This window comes from Chaetodon trifascialis, chromosome 3, assembly GCF_039877785.1.
Source record: "Chaetodon trifascialis isolate fChaTrf1 chromosome 3, fChaTrf1.hap1, whole genome shotgun sequence".
NCBI lineage: Eukaryota > Metazoa > Chordata > Actinopteri > Chaetodontiformes > Chaetodontidae > Chaetodon > Chaetodon trifascialis.
Genome location: NC_092058.1, coordinates 23,848,187 through 23,872,117, shown reverse-complemented (window position 1 = coordinate 23,872,117; position 23,931 = coordinate 23,848,187). Strand labels below are relative to the sequence as shown.

General features: G+C 42.5%; 1 protein-coding gene across 4 annotated transcripts in view; it reads right to left on the bottom strand.

Moving 5' to 3' along the window:
- Positions 1-478: 478 nt before the first annotated feature.
- sema3fb (sema domain, immunoglobulin domain (Ig), short basic domain, secreted, (semaphorin) 3Fb) overlaps positions 479-23,931 on the bottom strand; it is a 59,249-nt gene continuing 35,796 nt past the window's right edge. Inside the window, exons 3-19 of one of the 4 annotated variants that reach the window (XM_070958695.1) lie at positions 23,648-23,808; positions 23,218-23,280; positions 22,600-22,719; positions 21,175-21,264; positions 19,361-19,454; positions 16,509-16,628; positions 16,089-16,228; positions 14,776-14,890; positions 8,955-9,024; positions 8,683-8,827; positions 8,228-8,450; positions 7,020-7,108; positions 6,773-6,814; positions 5,949-6,106; positions 5,473-5,540; positions 5,061-5,194; positions 479-3,275 (exon numbers count right to left, since the gene is read on the bottom strand). In XM_070958695.1, coding sequence (XP_070814796.1) covers positions 2,820-3,275; positions 5,061-5,194; positions 5,473-5,540; positions 5,949-6,106; positions 6,773-6,814; positions 7,020-7,108; positions 8,228-8,450; positions 8,683-8,827; positions 8,955-9,024; positions 14,776-14,890; positions 16,089-16,228; positions 16,509-16,628; positions 19,361-19,454; positions 21,175-21,264; positions 22,600-22,719; positions 23,218-23,280; positions 23,648-23,808 — 2,288 coding nt within the window. In that variant the 3' untranslated portion in view covers positions 479-2,819. Of the gene's footprint in view, positions 3,276-5,060; positions 5,195-5,472; positions 5,557-5,948; positions 6,107-6,772; positions 6,815-7,019; positions 7,109-8,227; positions 8,451-8,682; positions 8,828-8,954; positions 9,025-14,775; positions 14,891-16,088; positions 16,229-16,508; positions 16,629-19,360; positions 19,455-21,174; positions 21,265-22,599; positions 22,720-23,217; positions 23,281-23,647; positions 23,809-23,931 lie in introns of all 4 variants that reach the window. The other 3 variants (XM_070958694.1, XM_070958698.1, XM_070958697.1) reach the window with 3 other exon arrangements.

Here is a 23,931-nt window from a genome sequence, read left to right as displayed (position 1 = left end):
TCTCCACCTGTGGATTTCCTACTGTGACATGTCAAAATGTCCTCCATGAAAAAAGCCTGTTGACTGCCATTTGGCTCAGCCTATAGTATGAATGATATAAATGAGGCTTGTATGTAAAAGTACAATATAAGATGGAGTGTTTATGGTGATTTCTCAAAGGCAGACTGTGTGCCTCTGGCCAACTTGTTGAGAAATAGCACTGATTTACAACCCAGTCAATTCCCAAGAGGTCTATTCTGATTGTCTAGCACTATTTAACACTTAAAAATCTCTATAAATGAACCTTCAAGTACTGAATCAAGTAGGAATCCTCTCAACATGTTAACTGATGGGGATTAAGAACTCACATAATCCATGCCTGCTAGGTCCAGTGGAAGAGTAAATCTCCTCCTGTCTTTCCATTGCAGGTGTTTCACCTTGCCACAAACACAAATGCAGTGTGTATATTTTATACAAATGTGCATACATATCTCTTTAACAGGTACAACTTTATTCCAAGGATCCAGAGGGTTCTGGGCAGAACATGGAAAACATCCAGTATCAAGCCATTCACAATGAAGGGGGGGAGCATTCCATTCTTATAAAATATAGAGCTTTAATTTATTAGTCAGCAACAACAATGGAAAGGGAAGATAGAGTAATTTACACAAGTCATTACAATAACATCACCTCTGTGCATTTAGTTTTTTTCTTTTTTCCATAAAGTCTGATGATGCAAAAATACAAAACAAACAAAAACACTCAAAAACTACGGACACATGTTTAAAAATACCAACAAATTGTACAACCTTTCTTTGCATTTTTTGCTGTATAAGCCCTGGTCTCATTTGGAGACAGTCAAGAGCTGCGATTGATTCTGGGAATGCAGGCATCCCAAACTGAGGAGCAGATACAGATACCCCCTGTATGAATTATGGATGCATCTTCCCAGAGGCATTCAAGATGACTTTTGTAAAGCCTGAATACAAGCTAGACATGTTGTATTAAATGCCTCAAAAATGTCAGAATGATATGAAAATTCTCATTTTTTTCAGGTCAGATATTCTTATACATGAAAATGCCATTAATTCCACTTCCTGGAGAGGTTTTTTTTAAATAGCATGGTGTACTTGGGGTGAGCATAAACATTCTAATCAATAGAACTATCACTCATCTTTTAATAACAGCGCTCTCATCAAATTCAAACAGTCTTTGTCTACATAATGAATATGCCATTGTAAGAGTTTTAAATGATGCTTACTATGTGCTATTCAAGCACATACCCAAGATAATTTCACTTAATACTTTGACAAAATCTATATATTTGTCAATGAAAAGATGCATCATGCTTTATACAGGGTATATTTGAAATTAGGGCATCTTTAAAGCATTTGTTCTCCACATTTTCCTGTACTGAGAATGTCCCTCAGAGACCATACTGTACACCCCGAGAGATGAAAAACAGAAAAAAACAACCACACAGTATCTTATCAGAATTACAGTACAAATACAGGTTCATGCACACAATGAAAGCCAGCTTCCCAATATTTTGGTTAGTGTCACAACATTGATATAATGCTCTGTTGTGTATATGGGCAATTATTTTTTTCTCCACATATGAATGTCAAAGGAAGAAAAAACAAAAGATGTCTCATGTGCTCAGAGCTAACAACTGCTGCCCAATCTGGGCACCTCTTTCGTCGTAAATTGGATTTGTTTTTTTTTTACATAAGTCAGCTATAACTTGCTTGAGTGTGCTTGTAGTGTTTGGCCCCAGCCAATGTCCCTTAAAAGTAAAAGAATAATGCCCTCTGTGCAGAACCTTGACCCTTTATTGCACCTCAGTCTCAGTTCAAAGGATGTTTGCGTTTGAAAAGAACCCAACCATAATATTTCTCAACAGATTTCAGAACTGATCTGATGCTTGTTCTTTCATCTATGTATCTTTTTTAAACTTGAGTTCATGGCCAGAAGAAGCTGCAGGTTACTCGCAAGTACAATTGGGATTTAAATAGTCAGAATTAGTATCTAGGCTGAAATGCACCCTTGCAACGATACTGCATTTTACAATCAATCCTCCAATCAGGAGGAAAATATAAGAAAAAAAAAAAACAAAGGTTCCTATTAAAAGGCCCAAATATACCAGTGCGAATATTTGAACAGTAATCTGAACATCTGGGTTCCCATGGAGAAAAGATTGTTTCCCCACAATAACTGGGACCATGTGTCAATGGTCCCCTTGCAATATTAAGTCTCTGCCCTCACGTAGCCACGAGGAGGTTGCATCACAGGCATTCCTGGAGTGTCCAGAAATAAAACAGTCCTGGCATCGAGTCAAAGCAATCATGAAACAACAGAGATCCCATCACCCCTTATCAACATCTCATTTCCCCGTTAAAGAGAGCTTCTCGGAGCTTGCTCCTAAAAGCTTACATGCCTGATAACACATTCCAAATAGTTGCCAAGATCATATGATGATATGATAGATGAGTTTTGTAATGACAGTAACAGCAACAATAAAATTAACAACATCAATAATAACAATAATGTTTGCCCCAAAGGTACCTATACACAAAGAGCATGTTTTTTTCTATAAGTACAAAGAAATCCACAGAATGATACTATATACAACCTACAATAAATACTGTGTATCATATATCTTACTGTTTGAGAGGATGTAGGTGGGATTTTGTTTGTAAGCCTATGTCTTCTCAGTTTGCTTTTTTTTTTTTCGGTTTGTGGGTTTTTTTCATGTTGCTACTCTCAATGAGTCTCTCCCAGTTTTCACAGGGTTGGGGGAAAGGGTGGTTGAGGGTGTTTCAGACACAAAGCTGGGCTCCTCATGTCTCTACGTCCTCCTGCTCCTGCTCTATCTCCTCCCCATCCCCATGATGCCGGCGGTTGCGGGGCTTCTTTTGCTCCTTGAGCTCCTTCAGGTCTTTGGCCTTGAGGGCACCCATCAGCGGGTCTCCAAACTGCCAGTAGTCCTGGCAGTACTGATTGATCAGGGTCATCTCTGGCTGGCTCAGGATGGTCAACAGGTCCTTGTACTGGCCTGCACTGGGGGTCCACTGGGTGCTGCTGGAGTGGAGAGCAGAAGGCACCAACCCTCCTCCGCCCTCCACCAGTACGTTGTTAACGGCCCGGCTCGACAGCACCACCAACTGCAGCTTGACCAAAGAGTGTTTGAAGTTCTTCTCGGTGGCCGTACATTGGTACATGCCAGAGTCAGATGGCTGCAGAGACCGCAGGAGTAGACCTTGCTCTGTCTTCAAAACCCGACCATCAGAGCGCATCTGTAGAGACAAAACCAGCTGATGTAACACCTGTGCTGTGGCATTGTGTGCCTTTGAGGTATAATACAAAGCTACTATCAGTTTAATACAACAAAATATCGGTATTTATATCTGTATGTGTTTGTACAGGACATGGTTGTGGCTTACACATGAATCATCTAGATTTTGTTTTGTTTAATTTTCTGTGTGGAATTGTTTTCTAGTGTGATTTATACTCCCATACTCCCATGTAAAAGTACACAATTAGCTGCTTGGAAAATATGCAAAATGACATTCATAACATAATATTTTAATCATGTACCTCAATTAATCAAATGCTAAAGCAAAACTTGTATTTAAACCCTACCATTAAAAACCTTGTCTGAAGTGAGTCTAAATAAAAGATATGTGACTGCTAACAATTATAGTGTGAGGGTTCATTGCCGCAAGATGCCACACTACAGCGACAGCATCTCAGACCAAAACAAATGGGTGCATCAGCCACACCTTCATCCAATCAGAAGCAGACGTTATATCAAAGCCACCAGACTCTATTAACAAAACCAGAAATTTTACCTTGCAGATCATTGTACAACACAATTCATTCAAGTAAAACTCACCAAAACTATCCACTGTTCCAACAATCACCAACTCTGGTTTGGTCAAAATGAACCCTCAATTCACAGAGTTAGATGTGAAATTATTCGGGCTCCCCCGCTGTACATTAGTGGTATATTCAGGTTGGTAAGGGGCTATTCCTTTGATTTGCTGAATGACCAAAATCCTTGTAATATAATTATTAACTTGTTAATTATCCTACTAGAGCTAGCTACATGACAAATCAAGTACAATATGCTTTAGCTAGCTGAGGTTTGATGGTTTCAATTGAATGTAAAATTAATGGCTTCTGGTGAACACTTCGAACAGCACTCGTCCATTTCACTTTAACAATGAGGCTCAGATCACAACACATTCAAAGGAAGTGTTCAGGACACCATTACTCCGCTACATCTAATAGTTGTTTGTTGCTATACTAATGCTCAAAATCTCACATGTAGTACCTTTAAAAAGACAGTCAGTTTAAATAAAATCAAACAGTAACTCTCAACAGTAACTATTAGTCCATCCCTCTCTGTATATCCAGGCCCAGCAAACTCAATAGGTGAATGACAGCTTTTTAGCTCAGAATCAGATGTGCGAGGCAGCAGCAAAGTCGGCTCTGCCTGTGGGAATACAGACCATCCAACATCCAACAGAATAGTCAATAAAAGAGAAGCAGCGACACTACATAGCTTCACAATAAAACTTTAACTAGTGCCTCAGGGTTATATATCATAGCAGAGAGCTATTTCACAGGTCCCCGTTATGTGTTCTTCCCTTGGGCCTGAGGACAGTCGGGGGTCTGTGTGAGAAATCAGGCATCATTCATTCATCAGAGCCTGAATCGCTTAATTGCGTTAACAGATAATCGGAAAAGAATTACAATAGGGTCATTTTTCAGATGTGTCATACTGCATATAAATCTCCTTCTCTCCAGGACAACGTAACAAAATAAAATGAAATCCTGTGGTTGTAGAGTGGACCTCACCCTCATAAGGATATGTCCAAAAGAAATTTTTCATGTTCATCTGTGGAAATACTCATGTCTCAAACCCATGTCAGTGAAGTTTAAGTCATTTCAATACTTCAGGTTCGAGTTTATATTGTGCTTTGTATTGGATGAATATGCATTTGAGTAAAGTACCCACAAATACAATATGCTTGTATAACCAGCATCTTTGAGAAATACTCTGTGTGGCAGCTCACTTCTTTCCTGCGGTCGCTGTTATCTCTCTGAAGATGCCATTTGATGACAGCATGTGGAGAGCGGGCCTGACACTCCAGGAAGGTACTGCTTCCCTCCACTCCGTACTGCACCATCTCCAGAGTGTTCTTATTGGCTGCAGGGCAGAGAGAGAGACAGGGATTTCCATGGCAACCAAAACACTCATTACCATGAACTCCTTACAACCAAAATCTCAGTTATGGAAAATCAAAGCTCTTTTAGCAAAACAGCTTTCACAGAATACAATAAAACTGCCAGAATACAGTCATTACCGCCCATAACAATGAAAACCATGAGCTGTTTGGAGCAGCAATAATGAGATGTTCAACCCTCCGAGGTCATTAATAAACAAACAGAAGCAGAAAAGAGAACTCTGAAGAACAGGCGTCTCACCGTTGGAGTTGAAGCCTCGGCATTGGCGGATGGGGTTCCCGTACTTAACGTCCTGCCTCCGGCTACGTCTAAAGGGGTCAGACCAGTGTTGCCAAATAAGGAGAGAAAAAAATCATAAAGCAACCGCAAGCCATTCAAAGCCATTCAACAACAGATAAAACCATTAAAGCATTAAATTTAACAACACAAACCACAAACCACCATCCCATTATGTTATTGTGTCATTACATGGATGTGAATTTACATAATGTACTGGTTAAACTTACAATATCACAAGTACACGAGTTATTAGTGGAGTGTCAACCACAGTTTACCCAAAGACTAATATGCTATTAAAACAGATTACATTGCCATTAAACAGCCATTCAGCCATCCAGTAGGTCCAATTTCAGCATCATTCAACACAGACTGAGTCAGTCAGTTAGTTAGTTAAGAGGTTAGTCTTAGCCCATGCTAACACCGCTGCTGGTGCTCACCTCTTCTGCGAGGCAGAGTAGCGGGAGCAGGACTTGCCATCCCAAGCACAGTAAGGGTCTCTGGCCAGACAGCAGTCGGCACAGGCCTCACCATACACATCGCACCGGTGAAGAGCCAACTGGGTCAGCCCTACCACAGACGACACATACAGCTGTTGCTGTTGAGGAGAAGAGGATGGAAAATTATGTTATACACAACACTGGAGAGCACTTTGATACTGAAACTGAAATAAGGCAAGGGAGTCAAATACATGAGGGCAAATAATGGCCAATGTTGAAATTTTCAATGGTCAATTTATTTTTTTAGGGTGAACAAATTCAGAAAGAGTGTAAGATTGAAATCTTTGTGGCCATGATTTGCTTCATACAAGGACTTCACAAACCCAGATGGATGAAATGAGAAATGTAAAATCTAGTCCTGACTGTGCTGAAACAGCAGCAGGCTCTGGAGCATCTGGGAGAAGATTGAGCTCATCTCTCTCAAGTTGCCTTCATAATTTTATGATCAGCTGTCTGAAATTCATCAGTCTGGCAGGCTGTGTGTAATACAATCTGTCTGTCTGTGGAATGATGTCACACACATGTAGAAGAGGCCAGGTATTTTAATCACATTGAAAGACAGCACTAAATGTCCAGTATCTTTTCCATATTTCTCTCTTCATTGTCTCCCTCAGACTTGCAGCTATTCTATGAATCATGCAGGCAGATAACTGAAACACAGCTGAATATGAGTAGCTTGTGACCTTTGCAAAGTGCATTCATTTCATTGTCTTTCTTTGGAAGATGGCTTCTTATCTCTTTATGTGAGCAAAGAATATACTTACTCTTTTGGATGAGATCTTCATGGTTGTAATCGGAGTAGGGACCTTGATATAGAAAATAATTTATTATGAGTAGTTTTATCTTTGTAGCAGTTGAAAATGTGTATGCATAGAAACAAGAGAGAACAAGAACATTAAGACAAAAGGATGAGCAAAACTGTGGAGAAAGATGAGTGAGTGCACAGAAGGTAGGATAAAGAACAGTCGGAGACAGAATAATAGGGAAAAAGTGTGAAAAACAAACGCTCACCTTGAAAACCTCTACCTCCTCCAAGACCAGCTCCTCAGTCTGCAGGTCATCTCTGGGCAGAACGATGACTTTCTGAACTGTTCCCTTGTCTGTGGAGCACAACACACACCTGTCAGCAACACACCTGCAACCTCCCTCCCCTCTGCCTGTCAACAGCTCATTGGATTCCCATTTTATTCTCTCAGCAACCTCCAACAAGGGATAATCCTCATATGAACAGACTCCACTGTACTCTCACCTCTGTTACATAGCTTCAGTCTCCAGTTTAACCTGTATTCAATGGCATCAAGCTCTGTTCCGCTTAGTGTACTCACTGCCACCACCATGGAAAACCTCTTCTGTCATCCTCAGCCCCCTTATTGCCCTGACCCATTCATCTGGATGCCATAAGACATCCCCTGGCCTCCCCTGGCATGTTTGATTTCTGTAAAGTGTTAGGCATTCCTGCGAGCAGGCTACCTGAGATTTATTATGACTCCTGCATTGAGCCCCAATGCAGGGCTGAATGGCTGCCTCTGACAGCAGCTGAAAGGACATACATTCCTCCACAGTGGCCACCATCGCACACAGACCCATTAGTCTCCTCCCCGTAATGCTACGTGAACAAAGAGGCCAGTTAAGAGGCGTCACATGCAACATGTGAGGGCTGCATGCTGTGTTGTGGCTGCTGCTGTCATACTGAGGCCTTATTAAAGGTTCAAGGCATGAAGACAAACAGATAATCTTTCTACCACCAGTGGGCAAGATTAAGGTGATGGATAACCAAACTGTACACCCCCCTTCTTCTCACCCCCTGTTTCTTTTCTGTCCCTCCTGTTGATCTGTTGATCCAACCCTGCCCTCCAGGTACAAATCTCCTGTTGTTAACTTCATGTGAACAGAGCAGATACAACCCTTTGATTGGTTAAATTTCTGCTCTCTCACAAAAGGCAGAAACTGCTTTTCTTCTAATGATAAATGATTGCAGGGGAGACAAGCCCTCCACTTACATGGGATTTATTTCTATCAGGGGATTTTTTTCTCTATTGTTCAACTTCCTACTGAGACTGTCCTTCTCCATTCTGACTCTGATTATAGGTTTCATGGATTCAGACTGACTTCATCTACACCTTAGGTACTTAAAAATAACCCTAATAAAGTGGTGATGATTGTCAACTTTCATGATTTCTATTAAATGAAATCAAATTTAAAGTTTATGAAATACTCACCCGTTCCTAAGAAAAGCACTTCGTAGTTGCCATCTGCAGCTGTCACCTGGTCCACAGTGATGGTGGTGAACTCATAGTCCACATTGGTTCGGACCACCAGGGGGCGCTTGTGTACCGGGTACACAGCATTGTACATGGCAGGGTGATTCCTCATAAAGTTAATCACTTCATCTGGATAGTCCTTAGTGGACTTCATGTTGGGGGTGAACGTACCCCCAGGACACTGAAAGAGAAAAAGAAGCATTAACAATCTGAGCTTGGATCAAAACCCAAATAAAATTGACGTAATAACATTAAAAAAGCAGATTTGCGAGCCTGTTTTACAGTCATATTATGAGTCTGCTTATGCTGATGCTTGCATCTTGTTCAGATGGTTTCCATTTGAGATCTAAGTCCGAGAGAAATGGTTGTTATGGCAGCTTGCTCTCTGGAGTTGACGTGCATTTGAAACTCACCGTGCCGGGTCGAGGATAGGGGATCTTCCCAGTGTAGGCCACCCACTGGTAATTGGGACCCTCCTTGTGAGCGAAGGGTCCATTGAAGACCATGCGGATGTCGGCCATGGAGTAGACACAAACTGCTGAGCCTTTGAAGACAGAGCTGTAAAGAGAAAGTAAAGGAGTGGAGAGAAAAAGGGTCAAATTTGTCTCACAAAAAAAAAAAGTATCTTAAAACAGAGCCAGTTCAACATGTAAGTATGTACAGTATTTGTTAATAGGATACTAACCCAGAGACAGAGAAGACTCCATATATCACAGGGTTTTTTGTGTCTTGTGTTGGCTGTATGTAAACATCTCCTGTAAGAGAAAAGAAAAAATCACATCAGTACAAACAGACAGGGTAAAGGAAACATCACGCTCCACAGCACAAGCACTCTTCTTTACTAATATTTACACAGCTTTCAGTCGATCCAACCTCTCTTAGCCAGAGAGACCTTTAGGCTAGATATCTCCAGAAGGAACAAAGAAAATGAACCTTCATCTTTGTTGAAAACACATGGAACCCACTACTGGATTTGGATAATGAGCGAAGTGGGATCTTGTGTTATGTCTTAATGCTTCTGTGAGAGTCCCTGAAATCCATAATTACATAGAAAGAATAAAGGTCAGGGGTTCATGTGGGAATTTTTGTGCTGCTTATTAAGTGATTGTGTGAATCTGTGTGAGAAATTGCCTTCAGTTTGTCCACAGTAATTCAAAACAAGACTAAGAACCTACAGCCGCACTAAAGCTAAAGCTAGCAAATGCTAATGTAGCACGCTAACATGCTCATAATGACAATGCTAACATGCTGCTTAGAGGGTATAATGTTTACCATTTTAAACATCTTAATTTCGCATGTTGGAACAACATTTGCTAACTAGCACTAACCACAAAGTACAGTTGAAGCTAATGGGAATTTGATCATTTTTGGTCAAAAAGTGCTGGCTTAATTGAAATGCCCCATTCATCCTGAAGGGGGCATGAATGTGCAAACAAATTTCATGGCTTCATTCAACAGGTATCTGCATATTTCACTAAAAACTATCAATAAAAAATTGAACGACCATCAGACTGACATAAGCATCACTCGAGTTACACCGGTAGTGAACTAAAAACATGTTAAACATCTGCTTACAGTCTAATAAAAATAATATGATGCATTTCACTCTCAGTAGTTGTATTCTGTGCAATGACAATAAAGCTGAATCTAGTCTAACTGAATCTAAAAAAAAAAATGACAAAAATGTGAGTGTCATCGATCCACCAAGCCCTCCTGCCATTCTAATATCCTGCTGATGGAAGCAGTAGCTGTAAAACCACAGCAATCAACTTTGTGCAACAGGAAACTAAACAATGGCCACAGGAAGGACATGTAAGGTGAAGGTTTTACTGACAAGATAACACACTGAAACTCAACCTTGAGAGGCCTAACAATCCTAAACGAAGCAATTCAATCCAAGCACCAGAGCCATGATATTTAAGAGAGGAGCAGCAAAATCAAACAGTCTGGTTTTCTGCTGTCTAGACTGGAGCAACGTGATTGCTGAACCACCTGAGACTGCTTAGAGCGAGACAGAAAATTTAAACACGATATGGTGGGATTCTCCTCTTCCTGCATCCATAGTTCATGTCTTCCACGTCGGGGGAAAGGAAATATCCCTTCTCTCCCAAAGGAGAGCTGCATCATATACTCATATACCAATTGTGGGAGTCTCTAAATCATGAAAGCTCACATACTCTGTCCTACAGGGCTCTGACACTGGATACTGCCTGATTTAGATGGTCGTTTTGTTGATACTGAGGAAAGGTCCACAGCAACAAATAAAGAGGAGCTAAACATGTGATGGGTGATAAGTCTCTCTCTTGTTCGGTACCTGACCTAAATACTAGTCCCAGGAGTCATGTCCACTGCCAACAATAGGACAAGGACTTTCAGCATAAAATGAGAATGTGCACCCAGCCCGTGCAGGGAAATGACGCGGAGTAAAGACATGATTGGCGAGAGAGTCAACAAGCGAGAGAGAGAGGGATCAAGCTAACAGAGGGAGAACTGACTGATGCAAAAACCAAGTGCACCAATTCAGATTTATGCACTTTAAGTCCCACATAGAGCAGCATGAGAAATTAGCTGTCAGGCTGCTATGTAGATAGAATGATACATGGAGAGGGTGAGCATTGTGTTTGAATCTGAGCTGCTGGGCTCTGGTCATGTTCACATTCGTGAGTCTGAACAGTCAAGTCTTCCTCCGGGGACTACAGTATCTGAGCTCATTCCTGGAGTAAAGGATAAAGCTGAGAGATAGCACACGTGTTATCCTTCTTTCTCAGTAGCTACCGAATTCCCCAAAGTCATACCCACACACACACACACACACACACACACACAGACACAAGCAGACACCACCATGCCATCTTCCACAGCTGCCACAACCAGAGTGGTGGAACGGTCATGGGTTAGCATGGATACAGCACAACAGGCTGCACTGGTGTCACACAGCAGATGATCCTTGTCATGACATACAGCTGTTGTACTGCAGAAATGGTCAATTTGCATGCAAGAACACGCAAGTGTGCGTGTATGCTGACAAGATACCACTGAGGCCAAGATAGAGCTATCATGAACAGTCGCTAAAAACAGATCAAGGCTTCAAAAAAACACAGAGAAAAAGCTTTGTGATTTGCAATAAAAGCTGTCCTGACAGGGCAGTGATGGCTTAGCTCCAGGGAATCTCGCATGTTAATAACAGCTAGGAAAGGATCCAGATTCCACAACCATTTCCTATGTTTTTATGGCAGTAAAATCTCAGCCACCATATACCTTATTTCCTCTCTAAAGATTTCATTTTCTACTTGATCAGCTTTGGGATTTTTTTTTTCTCAAGCTGCCGTCAATTCCTCTTTGTGTCTCTTCTTTCTCTGTTTGTCTCTTTTCTCTTGCTCTCTGCCTTTTCATCTCTCAAGTTATTGATTGTAGACTTGTTTTAAAGTGTTTCACATCTAAAATGCAGGAGGGTCTTTCTATTTCTGCATGTTATGGAGTAAAAGAGCATTTCAACACTGTGTTTTAAATCAGTGTGGGTCATTTTGGTACAAACTTGTCAGGCAGAGCCAATAAGTGCAACATATTCCAACTGTAAAAACTCCCCAGGTCTCAAACGTGCTTCGCTGTGATGCCTTTCTACATGAGACGGCCACGGCATGAATACAGCTGGTCTGGACATTTCAGCAAACTTCCCACGAATGGAACTTGTACAGTTGTTTCATTAGAACGCTGAAAGAAAGTGGGAAAGTTTAAGAATCATCTCACTCAAACATGGCTGAGTGATCTTTCTGAACTTGACTTGGCTTGAAACAATCTTCAGCTGCATAGTGTAAAACATCTACAATGGCTCCTTTACTACATGCCATGTGTATGTAGACTGCGACAGAAGTAGTTTGACATTTTGGGAATATGTATATGAGCCTTCTTTCCAGGAGTTTGATGAGAAGATTAATACCACTCTCATATCTATAAAGTAAATATGAAGCTAAAGCCAGAGGCCGCTTAGCTTAGCTTAGCATACTAGAAGTTGGGGAAATAGCTAGCCTAGCTCAGTCCACCCGTAAAACATTCATGTTCCAGCACCATAACAAGTTATGTGTAAGAAACACAATTTGTGGTTTTATGGGGGGTTATATGTAGGAATATTTCAAAGGTCGGCGCTGTGAATTTCCACTGATTTATAGAGATGTTTCTAGTCTGCATGCTGTCTCCTGGCTGCAGCTTCATACTGAACGTACAGTCATGAGAGTAACAATCTTCTAACTCTGAGAAAAAAAAGGCATCCATCTATTCCATCCATGACCTACATTGAATGTGCATTCAGTGTGCGTAGTGAAAGAACAATTTGCCCTTGTGAAACCCTAAAATCTCCACTTTCTCTGTAAAGACAAACTCTCCAGACGAGACAGTAAATGTGAAGTCATTAGCATCAAACCCAATCATAGCCAAATCACTATCCCCTTTAAGAGTCTTTGGCAGGGATGGCTGCTCTGCAGACATCTTCAGTCTTTCCTTCTCTATGGGCATGTCTATCCTGTCAGGGCTGCCCTTGGTCCTTCACCAGGCTGTTCCACAACGAGCTCATCATCAGACGCTGACGACTCTTCGGCTCTCAGAGAACAGAACCGGTCTGCACAGCACGTCTGTGTCAGCGCTGACCTGACCAGTAACGACAGTACCCTCATTTGTAAAGGCAAAGTGAGCCCATTCCCACTCAGAACCGCTTTCACATCATCTAAGTGAAGTGGATGGACACAGAGTTTTCAAGTGTGTGTCACTTTTTCAGTTGTTCAAAGAGGGATAAAATAAATGTCACCTGTAACAACAAAATGCTGCTTTTAGTGCTGCGGGCAGATTGAGATAAAAGCAAGGAAGCAAGATAAAAGCCAGATAAAGGGACAAAAGGCTATCATCAGATTCAGCAGGCATGGCACTATTCATTCTTGAGATTAGTTCAAGAGCAACAGTAGCCTCACGCATCAGTCCCCTATCACTCTTTGGCTCTATTTTAAAGCTGTGAGACAGAAAGAGAAAGAGATTCCCCTGGAGAGGCTCGTGGTCTCACAGTCACAGACATTCCTGCGTGGTGATCTGATCTGGCAGCCATCTTGCCATGCACACACACACACACACACACACACACACACACACACACACACACACACACACACACACACACACACACACACACAAAAACAGACACTTTGTTTAAGACATATTGAGAGAAAATATCAACTTCAGTGGTGGGATTATGTGTGTCATTCCCATTACAGTACACTGTATGGGCCATATGATGGGAATGGGCTGCCATATAGGCCAAGGACTGAGGTCTGGAGTGTATTTGCACAAGTACACTCTTGGCAGGTGCTGCGGTAGAAATTACAGTAGACCGTTCTCTACTTAGTATTTCAGATGTGATCATACATGACAGGAACCTGAAAGTGAATATGTCTGAAATAAATTCAATCATGTCATTTTTGTCTTTTTCCTTTGCCATTTGATACCTACTGTCAAAATGATTAACAGCACAAAGGACAGATTTAGTTTCTTTCAAAAAACTGGGTGTAACGAAAGTTCTTGGCTCATAAAAAAGCGTTTACTGGAGGTAATAGAAATACTAATTGATTTGGAAAAGATTTTTGGAATTTCACTACTCCATGTCACAGATTGATGCAACAATGCTTTAATATAAGTGTCTATATTTGCTGTTCAAAACACCCGATCATTCTCAGAAAACAAAACGGACCTCTGCTCCTCAGGCACAGCAGGGAACTATGCGTTTAAAGATCAAATGATTGGTTGACGAGTTACCAAAGTCGGTTTCATTGACCATTAACAAACATAAATGCCAACACAATGTAAAGTACATTGCATATATTAATCATTAATTATTCTTTGTATATATTGTTGATTTTCTATTTCTGCACTACTCAACTTATTGTTCAGTCTTTCGTTTGTCTTTTTTATTCTATGCAAGTACATTTAGTGCAATGTTTAAACCTCAATCAAATTCCTTGTATGTGCACACATACTGGCCAATAAACCTGATGTGGAATTTGATGCTTCTCTTTGTCATAGATGAAAATATGTAATATTTTATAATATATGTAATACAAAATATGTTAAGGTTTGGGACTATTCAGTCAGATAACACAAGCAATTTGAAGATGCCACGTTGGTTGCTGGGAAATAACAATTCTTTTTTTTTTTATTGTTTTGGGGGGTTTTGTGGGCTAAATGATTACTTTACAGAATGATTACAGAAAATAATCTGCAGATTAATCAATAATAAAAATAACTGTCAATTGCAGCCCTAGATGTGTAGGATGTAATCTGGCAAGAGACCATGAGACAGACCACCACCTACAGAAAAATGAGAGGAAAAGACATCACTTGGCTGACAGCATGTTTGATTGAAAGGAAGTCTATCCAACACCCTCCACCCCCACCGGGTAAACTCAAGATTACCACAACTGAAAAGAGTGAAAGGAACCACAGCATAATCTCAAGGTCTTTGTACTCACGGAGCTCATCAAAGTGTGTCTCCATGCCGTCGGCCCCCGGCACCGAGCAGATGAGCCTGGCCTTCAGGAAGGTGCTCCACTTGTTAACCAGACAGCAGTGGCCTCCATCATCATTCTGTATTTGAGAGGGTGGAGACACAGAACAACCATCACTCAAACTCACATCCTCCACTATCTTCCTACTGAAAACAAACCCAGGTGGAGCCACCCACACACACACTATACAGTACACGTTGCTTTGCAAAGCCAGGAAGCTAAAAGGAGGGAGGGGTGGGTGAGATGGTAAACACTGTCTCCTCCTATTTAGACTCTTCCATCTGTGGTGGAGCGAGGCCAGAATCTACCCCAGTAAGAAAGAGCTGAGGCCAGTATGTGCTTTAGAGTCCTCCTCCATAATCAGCATCTTTAGAGGATGTCGCACTTTAATGAGGAAGCCTTTCAATATTTCATTCTAAAGGCTGGTTGTCGGCTTCACAGTCTTCATGCACTCGTGATGATTCCCATTTTGGGAGTTGAAATGTTTTCATAATTTCCAGTGCAATTACAATATATGGCTGAGTGTATTTTTGGTGGTGTGCAGCGTGCAGCGAATGGCAGTAAGAGTATCCAGATGTGTGTCGAAGTAAGAATGACAAGACCGGGTCTCTGGAGTCCGCAGCAGAGCCCACTGAGAGGGGGGATGAGTGTTTGTGTGCCGGGTCAGTGACTGACCCCCTCAAATAAATACAACGGTGAACAGCTGAGGCGACAAGCACACGTACGCCACATTTTCTCAGCCGTACCCCTGCTCATACACCCGCTGTAATGCTCCAACATGCACGCAAACCCATAAGGGACACATAGACTCAGACTCACAGCGTATAAACACTGTAAGATGCCCTATAAGCTTTCCAGAAACACTTGTTGTTATTTGTTGCTGTTGCTGAGCTTTGTGTTTCTAGGGCACACAGGCGTTTAACAGAGAAGGACTCTAAAAGAGAGCTTTTTCTAAGGCAGTGAGTTATTCGCTGGCATGTAGACTAAAAGCTTCAAGTGTTTTAGGACTACCAGGGAGAAGAGGTCAGAGGATCACAGGGTCAGAGGGCAGAGGGCAGTCTCACAGACAGAGGGATGCATTGTAGACAGGGAGGTTAAAGACACATGTGGATTCCAGCACATCAGCGTTGGCCAAATACTAGTTCTGTGCCCGTAAACATTCAAACACAGTGGGTGACTCGCCTCAGGAGTCTACAGCCTGTTTTTCATATCGATGCAGATTTTCTTTTCATTATGTTTACACCGCAAAACAAACACGGCTCTCACTGTGTACACACCAAGCAGATGCGTCCTATCCGGGACTGGGTCACAGGACTCTGGCCCATCTCGGAGGACTTCTCCCGGAAGAAGAAGTAAAGCTTGTCGTCATTTCTCTCCGCGCTGTCCGGGATGAGATGTACGTGGATGAAAGTGGGGTCTGTGGGGAGAATAGGTGGTGAGATGTTTAGGCGGAGGATGAGCTTGGGGAAACATCTGGCTGAAATCCTTTATAAACTGACTGAAATCTCTGGCTGAAAACTTTTCTAAACTGTCAGCGTTTCCTGTTTATCACTTGTTGAAGGATTCTAAACATATGCAAACACCAGAATCTTTACATTTCAGCTATTCATTTCGAACCCTGATCAAAATCATGCAGGACGTATAACAAGCTGGATAAAAGCCCTGTGTATCATTTCTAGGTTAAATAGGACAGTTACCATTTAACCATCTGGAGTTGTACTGATCTGTTCGCATGGCAGTCTTTGTCCCCAAAGTACGGAAAATAGCAGAGTCTGTTCCCATAAAGTCAACATAGACCCCAGCATACAGTTCACCATCTGAGAGAGAGAGAAAACAGTTCAGTTTAGTGAAATTCCTTGACTCTGACATTATTCCAGCACCACCCTTGGCACAAAACACCAAGGCTTTTATTTCAAAATGTATATTTAGAACCCAACAACTCAGGACTCTTTACACCACAAAACAGAGGTTCAGCATCACAAAGTCTCCATCTACACATTTGTCTTCATTTAGAGACAAAGCGGATGATAAGTGGATCATACTGTTACTCAAGATGCAAGTGGACAATCCTCAAAAGGCTACAGAGCAGGATGTTACCTTATTTCATGGTTCCTATTGCTTCTTAAATTTTCCTAGAAAGGAACTGATAATGGAAGAGTACTATGGAAAAATGGAAACAGCCTTTAATTGATTATTCACCAAGCCCCATCCTCCTTAGTTACTGTTGCTGCCTGGCAAGCTTTGCCTTTCAGCATGGCACACGATGCAGTTTACACTGAAAGAATAAAACAAGACCAGACTTCCTATTTTGAGCCAGCTACTGGATTTTGTCTGCTGAGAAGACAACTGTCACTTATTCAAACAGCTATTTCTAACATAGCCTGTGACATCCCTAAATAATGTAGTTAGCTAATTATATGCTGCTTGCTTTTGGAAATAATGCTGTTATTCCTGAGGTAATACAATAGTTAGTTGGACATACTTACGTTAGAGGAGATAAAGACAATGTTTAATCCATCCCTTACACTCTATTTGTTCTCCTGTCATTAAGATTTTTGCTATTCTGTCAAGGATATTCCTTTGGAAATCAACTGCTTGTAAACCCAACACCACTATCATATTTTCAAGTTCTTTTTCTAATTCTCTTCTTAAAAGTTCAAATAAATGCATGTACTATATTTACTGCCCCTATTTTCCTTGCAATTAGTTCCAATTTATATTGTTCTTTCCAGGAAACTTTGGAGGAAACCAGTAAACTATTATGGGACACGTAAAATGAATTGTTCCTGAAACCAGTGCTGAAGCTTCCTGAAACAGCCTTCACACATTCTCCAAAAAGACATAAAATATGAGCACATCCATGTGTGCAGACTGACAAATGTATACAGCAGCCTTGTTAAGCCACAGGAAGGCAAGGTGTTGGTTCTCCAGCTGCTGTAAGGGCCCCACTGGTGAGCAGGTGTGACTGTCAGAGCTCTCAGAGATGGAGTGAGGACACGGCGGGAGGTGTAGCAGACGAAACAAAAACACTGTCCTAACACCATTATATTCAATGTCATGGTCCTTGGCAGTGCTATATGGAGATTGATGACGTATCATTAAAATGTCCACGGATGGCGGGATGTCTAATGTGGTGGAGAGCCGAACAGACAGTGGTCAATGGTAAATCTATTGTTGTGGTACAGGGTTCTTAATCCTTATCAACACTAACTACAGTGTCCCTTGTATGATGCTAACTGGTGGAAGTGGGGGGCAAATCCATCTTGGATGACAGTACTGGTTCCACACTGGTCAGCTGGCACTGCGCTAATGTGGGAAAGCAGTGCCAGTGATTTACACCCGCTGTCTCACCCCACAGAGGGGAGATCGCCTTTCACTGGTGGCAACTGTGTGGTCTGGACCTGACTATGTGACCTTGGGCAAAGGGACAGAGGACACTGCCTTCATGAATGCTACAACAGATGACAAGATGATAAGCTACAGTCTCCACACTGAACCACGTTACATACTTACAATAACAGGATGGATAAATAGTGAGCAAAAGTGGGAATATACTTATGTGCCCACTAAAATAAAATAGATGACCTCATTTATTTTTGATATTTGGTAAAATTGCTTTATTTGAACATTATACCCACATTATGACAAAGAGTGCATGCGAATGGGTGGCAAGCTAAAGGGGAAAAACAATGTGAGTGTCTTAGCGAGGTGCTGAGCCACCATAAGCCTTCAGAACAGCTTCCTTGGCTTTCATTCTCCAACTGGAACTCTACTGGAGGGATTAACACCTATTTTTTCAAAAGATATTCCCTCAATTAACATTTTGATGAAGGTGGTGGTGAATGCTATCTAACATGATGATTCCAAAACTCCCATTGGTGTTCCACCAGGTAAAGATCTGGCAACTGCAGTAAAAGGTAAAAGTCTAAGATTCACAAACCATTCAGTGGGCCCTCGTTCCCTTAATGGAAGAGCTGCACTATGCTTTTATTCTGGTTTAACTTTAGTTTGTCGCCCCTCTGTATGATGATTTCCAAGTAAATGACCTCGGCCATTTACACATGCTAATACTTCAGGGATGGGAATAAAGAACATTTTACTTTTGAAATGGTGATATAAGCACTGAAATATTTTCCCAAAACGTGTTTTGAAGTCACAGTGAAATTCCCAAGTGAGGGATTCACATATTAATAGCACATATCACTGTGTCCATATTCCCCCTAACAAGGACACATTCCTTAGGATATAATGATTTGGCTGATTGGACTAAGCAGCTCACTGTGGGAAATAGGACAGGATGGAAAGGACACTCGGCCTGACTCTCTTGACTTCATCTTCAATAGCAGACGATAAATATTTTCTGTTAACAAAGTGTTCCAAAAATATAAATTGTGAGCAGAAAGCAGGCCATATAAAGAAACAGGAGATGAAAGATGAAGAATCCATATGGGATGACACTGCCATTGCTATGAAGGCCGCTAGGCCAGTCTGCACCCACGCCTACACCCATGCCTACACCCTCATGTGACCAAACCCAGATGACACTCACTGATCAAAGCTGACACGCTGTTGAGCTTCGGGTCATAGGAGCACTTTCCCTTCCCAGATTCCACTTTGCCCGGCTCCAAATGGAAGATTTCTTCCTGAAATGGAAAATCATATGGAGATGGCAATAAATTCAGTGCTCTTCATCTTGTCACTGTGATTCCCTTGTGTAGGGAAAATGAGGCAGCGAATGTGCTCCCTCTGACTCCTGTGGGACCTATGCGGCCTGATGGGGGATGAAGTATTAGAATAATGAGCGTGCGTTCATACAGAAAAATACATGCGGGGAAAGCAAGGAATTTCTAATCCATCTCTATGCCACTCTGCTGCGGAAAACAATGTGTCGTGGGCTGCTTCTCTCGGCATAATAAGCTGCATGCCAAATATCTCTCAGCCTCTCGGTGCCTATGGCTGTGCAGGCCTACTGCTGACACCTGTAATCCAGCACAGAGAAAACAAGCCTGGGATGGAGGCTGGATGACTGATGCTCACTGCTCATGGCATCCCTGCACGCAAGCACTGAAAGGTGATTGGCAGGAATTTACGTATGAGAGTCAGGGAAAATGAATCGGTGGCATGCAATGACATGTCCTGTAGCTCCGCCTCACAGACCAGAGCATGTTACACCAACGGGTACAGAGATGGAGACATCTCTGTCATTGTCCATCAGCACTAAAGCAGGGGAGAGAACATGGCACTGTGCCAAATACACTTCATTGGAGCATACACACACCCGTGCCATTCCCTACTCATCTTTGATTAAAATCACCACGCGTGCAAATAAGAAGGTGCTGGCAGCTCACTCCCAGCCATGCCAGATGTTGACGTGTAAAAAAGGTCACAAACATTTATGTGTACCAGTGGGAAACTGTGCCCTGAACATGTTTTTACAACCCTGTCGTAAAATATGACCCTTCAGAAAAGTTGCAACATATTTTAAAAAAAAAGAAAAAAGAAAAACTGGACTAGAAAATCTTTTTTTTTCTAAGTGTCCCACTTCACCTAAAGCTCTTATGTCCTTCAAAAGTCCCTTTCTCTGTTTTAAAGTGCTTGGAGAGCTCAAACATTGGAGACATGTTCAAGTATGTGGCTCTTTTATTTCCTATACAGCACAGCTAGTTGGCTACAGATGGCTGGTGTTTGCTCTGGGCTAACAGAGCCTGCTGTGGGAGTGGGTCAGATGCTGACTAGGCCTGCCGCCTCTGTGGGAGCGACTGCACCACATTCCTACAGAAGGTGAAGAGCTCAGTGGGGTGAGGGACTGATGGGTGGGACATCCTGCATTGTCTCAGATAAGCGGGATGAATGATTCAGGTATCTGTTGTTAAATAAATGTTAAATATATGCTAAATTAAAAATGAATATGCCATGCATTGAACAGCAGTGAAAGCCTGTTTGATTAAATTTGTGCCTCGAAAAAGTCAACAGATATTTTTTAGCAGCCTGAAAAGCCATTTCCACTTGATAACCCAGCTCTCATGCAAAATATGACATTTAGCACAAAATGCAAAGCACAAGAAAGACAATGGCGGATACGAAAGGGTGCTCAGACAATGAGGCTTACACAAAGAAAATATAGGTGAAATACGGGAGAAACAATATCACATGAAATTAAATGCAATTCCGCATTACACAACACTTTGAGATTGTGCACGGACTGGAAAAGATGCATGCCAAATGTTATGGAGACAAATGATGGCCGAGTTAATGATGGTGCTGACAAAATGAGCTCAGACACATAGAGAGGGAGCGTGCTGCTGGTGACCACGAGCCCAGGCAGTGTGCAGGGCTGCGGTGCAGACAGGGCCCACATCGCACCTTAAGTCCAAGTGTCTCGTGCACCGCGCTGGGTTCAGCTGCGCGGCTAGCCCTTCCTCTGGCCTGGGCCATCTGCAGATACATGGACGTCTAAAACAGGAGACAGCAACACAGTCCGGATGTTATGCCACTGATGAGGAGGGACCTTCAAGGACCTTCCTGACCTCCATTTGCATCGCTTGAATCTGTCCTGATTTCCAGGAACGGTGAGAAACCAATGCTATTGAAATGAACATAACGCAAGTGCAAGAGGAAAATATGTGCGAGTGTGCAAGAATGTTAAGGGAATATGTGTGGCTTTATTTCACCAGATGGTGGAAAAGGCAACAATAGTTCTCTATCCTGTGGCTGAGTCAATAAAGGCTCTCACAGTATGCTACATACATTTCCCTCAAAGCTGCTGCCAAAGTAAAACATTTGGCTATTGCAGTTTGCAAAAGCTACAAGTCTCCTCCTGACAGCGCTGCAGAACTTAAGAATATACCCCGCAGTGGTGTAATCAAATGACAATCCATCTGAATTAATAATGACAAAACAAGTTTCCTTATGTATGTCAGGATATGTGTGTGCATGCATCTGTGTGGAGTGCATCATGTCATGTTTTTGCAATCATAGTTAACTCCCCAACCCAGCTAAGAAAGGTGCTCACGGGGGGACGACTCAGACCTGTCCGTTCAATGTGACGGAGAAAAAACAACCTTCTCATTAATGGACTAGAACTGGAACATTCCACTGGCACCCCATAATGGGAGCTCCCACTTCCAATTACCCAGCGTCTCAGATGGTGGAGGCTGGCGGGTGGCCTGGATGAATGCATGAAGGGGTGGATGGGCAGGTGAGCGAATGGATGGAAGCCCTTCGTTAGTTAAGGGTCATGTAGGAACCGAATGCAACAAGGGACTCATGCAAGCCGTGCTTGATGTTGCGAGTTCTCTGCACTGTACTGTGTATCTCAGGGGAGAGTCCGATGGGAAATTTACTTTTTATTTATCCCTTTAAAAAAGTCCCCTGGTCATCATTAGGGAACAAGTGTGATATTTAAAGAAGAGTGAGGTGTTAAAGGGTAGTATGGCGAGGTAGTGATGCCTGGCTTGGTTTGGGAAATTCAAGAGGTCCCATTAAAGCTTGAGACTAAACAGAGTCGTTTTAACAGCTCACTGGGGATGACAGCTGTGTGCTGGTGAAGCTGTGCTGGCTGCTTTGCCAGATGCTGAGACATGGTACCACGAGCAGGCTTAATAATGGAGGAAAATCACTGTAAAGGGAACCTAGTGTAAGGTGGATGGAGAGCAAGAACTTGGGTGAGAGAAAAAGGAGCGGCCGAGATAAGCCATTCATGTGCAGATGAAGAGAGCTGTTTGCTGAACTGATGTACCAAGAGATCACCATCTTGGCTTTTACATTCCTCAAGACTTTGATCCTAACCTGAGGTTTGCGTCCACGGTTGACAAAGGTACAGACTGGATTATAAGCTCCTGTCCCGCAGATGTACAGCTGAGTCCGGTTCCACGGCTCGATCAGACGGATGAAGTTTGCACACTCCTCCTGGAGACACAAAGACTAGACTGAAGTTCATAGCAATAAACATATAAATGAAAGGCCATTCACAGCCATATTTTACCGGAATACTTATTTTTAAGTAAGCATTTACCAAATGCTTAAGTCTGGGTGGCAAAAAAGAAGCTAGTGATACTGTGGTTCTACATATATACATTTGAACAACATATCAAACGGTGCTGTGCTCTCCACTCTGGCCTGGCAGGAGGAGAGACTGACTGGGCTTCTCTGCTCCAATCCATTCCTGTCTCCTTGGCTAGACAGAAGGGAACCAGAGGTTTTACGGAGCCAAGACCAAACCCCACAGGTGAGTGCCACTTTTACAGGTTCCTCACATTAAACCAAAGTGGACAATGGAGGGAGCTATGCCTTTAATACCATGCATTTGAAAAACACATTTTCTTTTTTAGCCTATCATTTTGATGGAAATCACCTCTGCTGAATAGCCCTGCCTAGGCTATGAGTGCTGTCAACAGGCGTACTTACGTTGGCGTCCTTCCCACTCACAAGGCACTCCATCCTTCTTCGCTCGGACACTGGCCAGTGGATCTGCCAGGGTGGAACAGAGGACATTTTATAGTTCTAATCCAACGCGTTATACATCACTGCCATTTATGAGATTTCTGGGCTAAAATTGCGAAAGGGATATCCACCCAGGCTAATATTAGTCCTGTTGGGATTGTCATAACCCAATTACAGTATTTTAATGACCCAATGCTAGAAAAAGTGCACTCCAACAAAAACTAGACGTGAGCTAACCAAAATGGCTGCTGCCGGGCAATAGAGCAGAACATTTTGCCCTGGGGGCATCTGTTGTAATGCTGAGGTGAAGACGCTTGCTTCATCCCAGTGTAACAGCCCAACTGAGGGGCCAGAGTTTGCAGGGAGGGGAAGCAGGGCATGGGAATGATCTTACGATATGTGGGTCCTTATTGATGTCATGGAGGTCCAGGGACAGGATGTGGTCCTTGCTGCCAACGTACATGCGGTCGTGGTCCTCATCCATACGCAGGATCCGGTAGTCGGACGTGTTGAGGAGGTAGGCGAAGTGATGAGCCGTACCGGTGGATCTCAGCTCTGTTTGGAGACAGAAATGTATCCATTAATGACAGCTGTGGTGCACATGCACATTTTCACACACACGCACGTACAACTGACACATTCCTCATGCCACTCCTGCATACCGGTCCGAGTTATCTG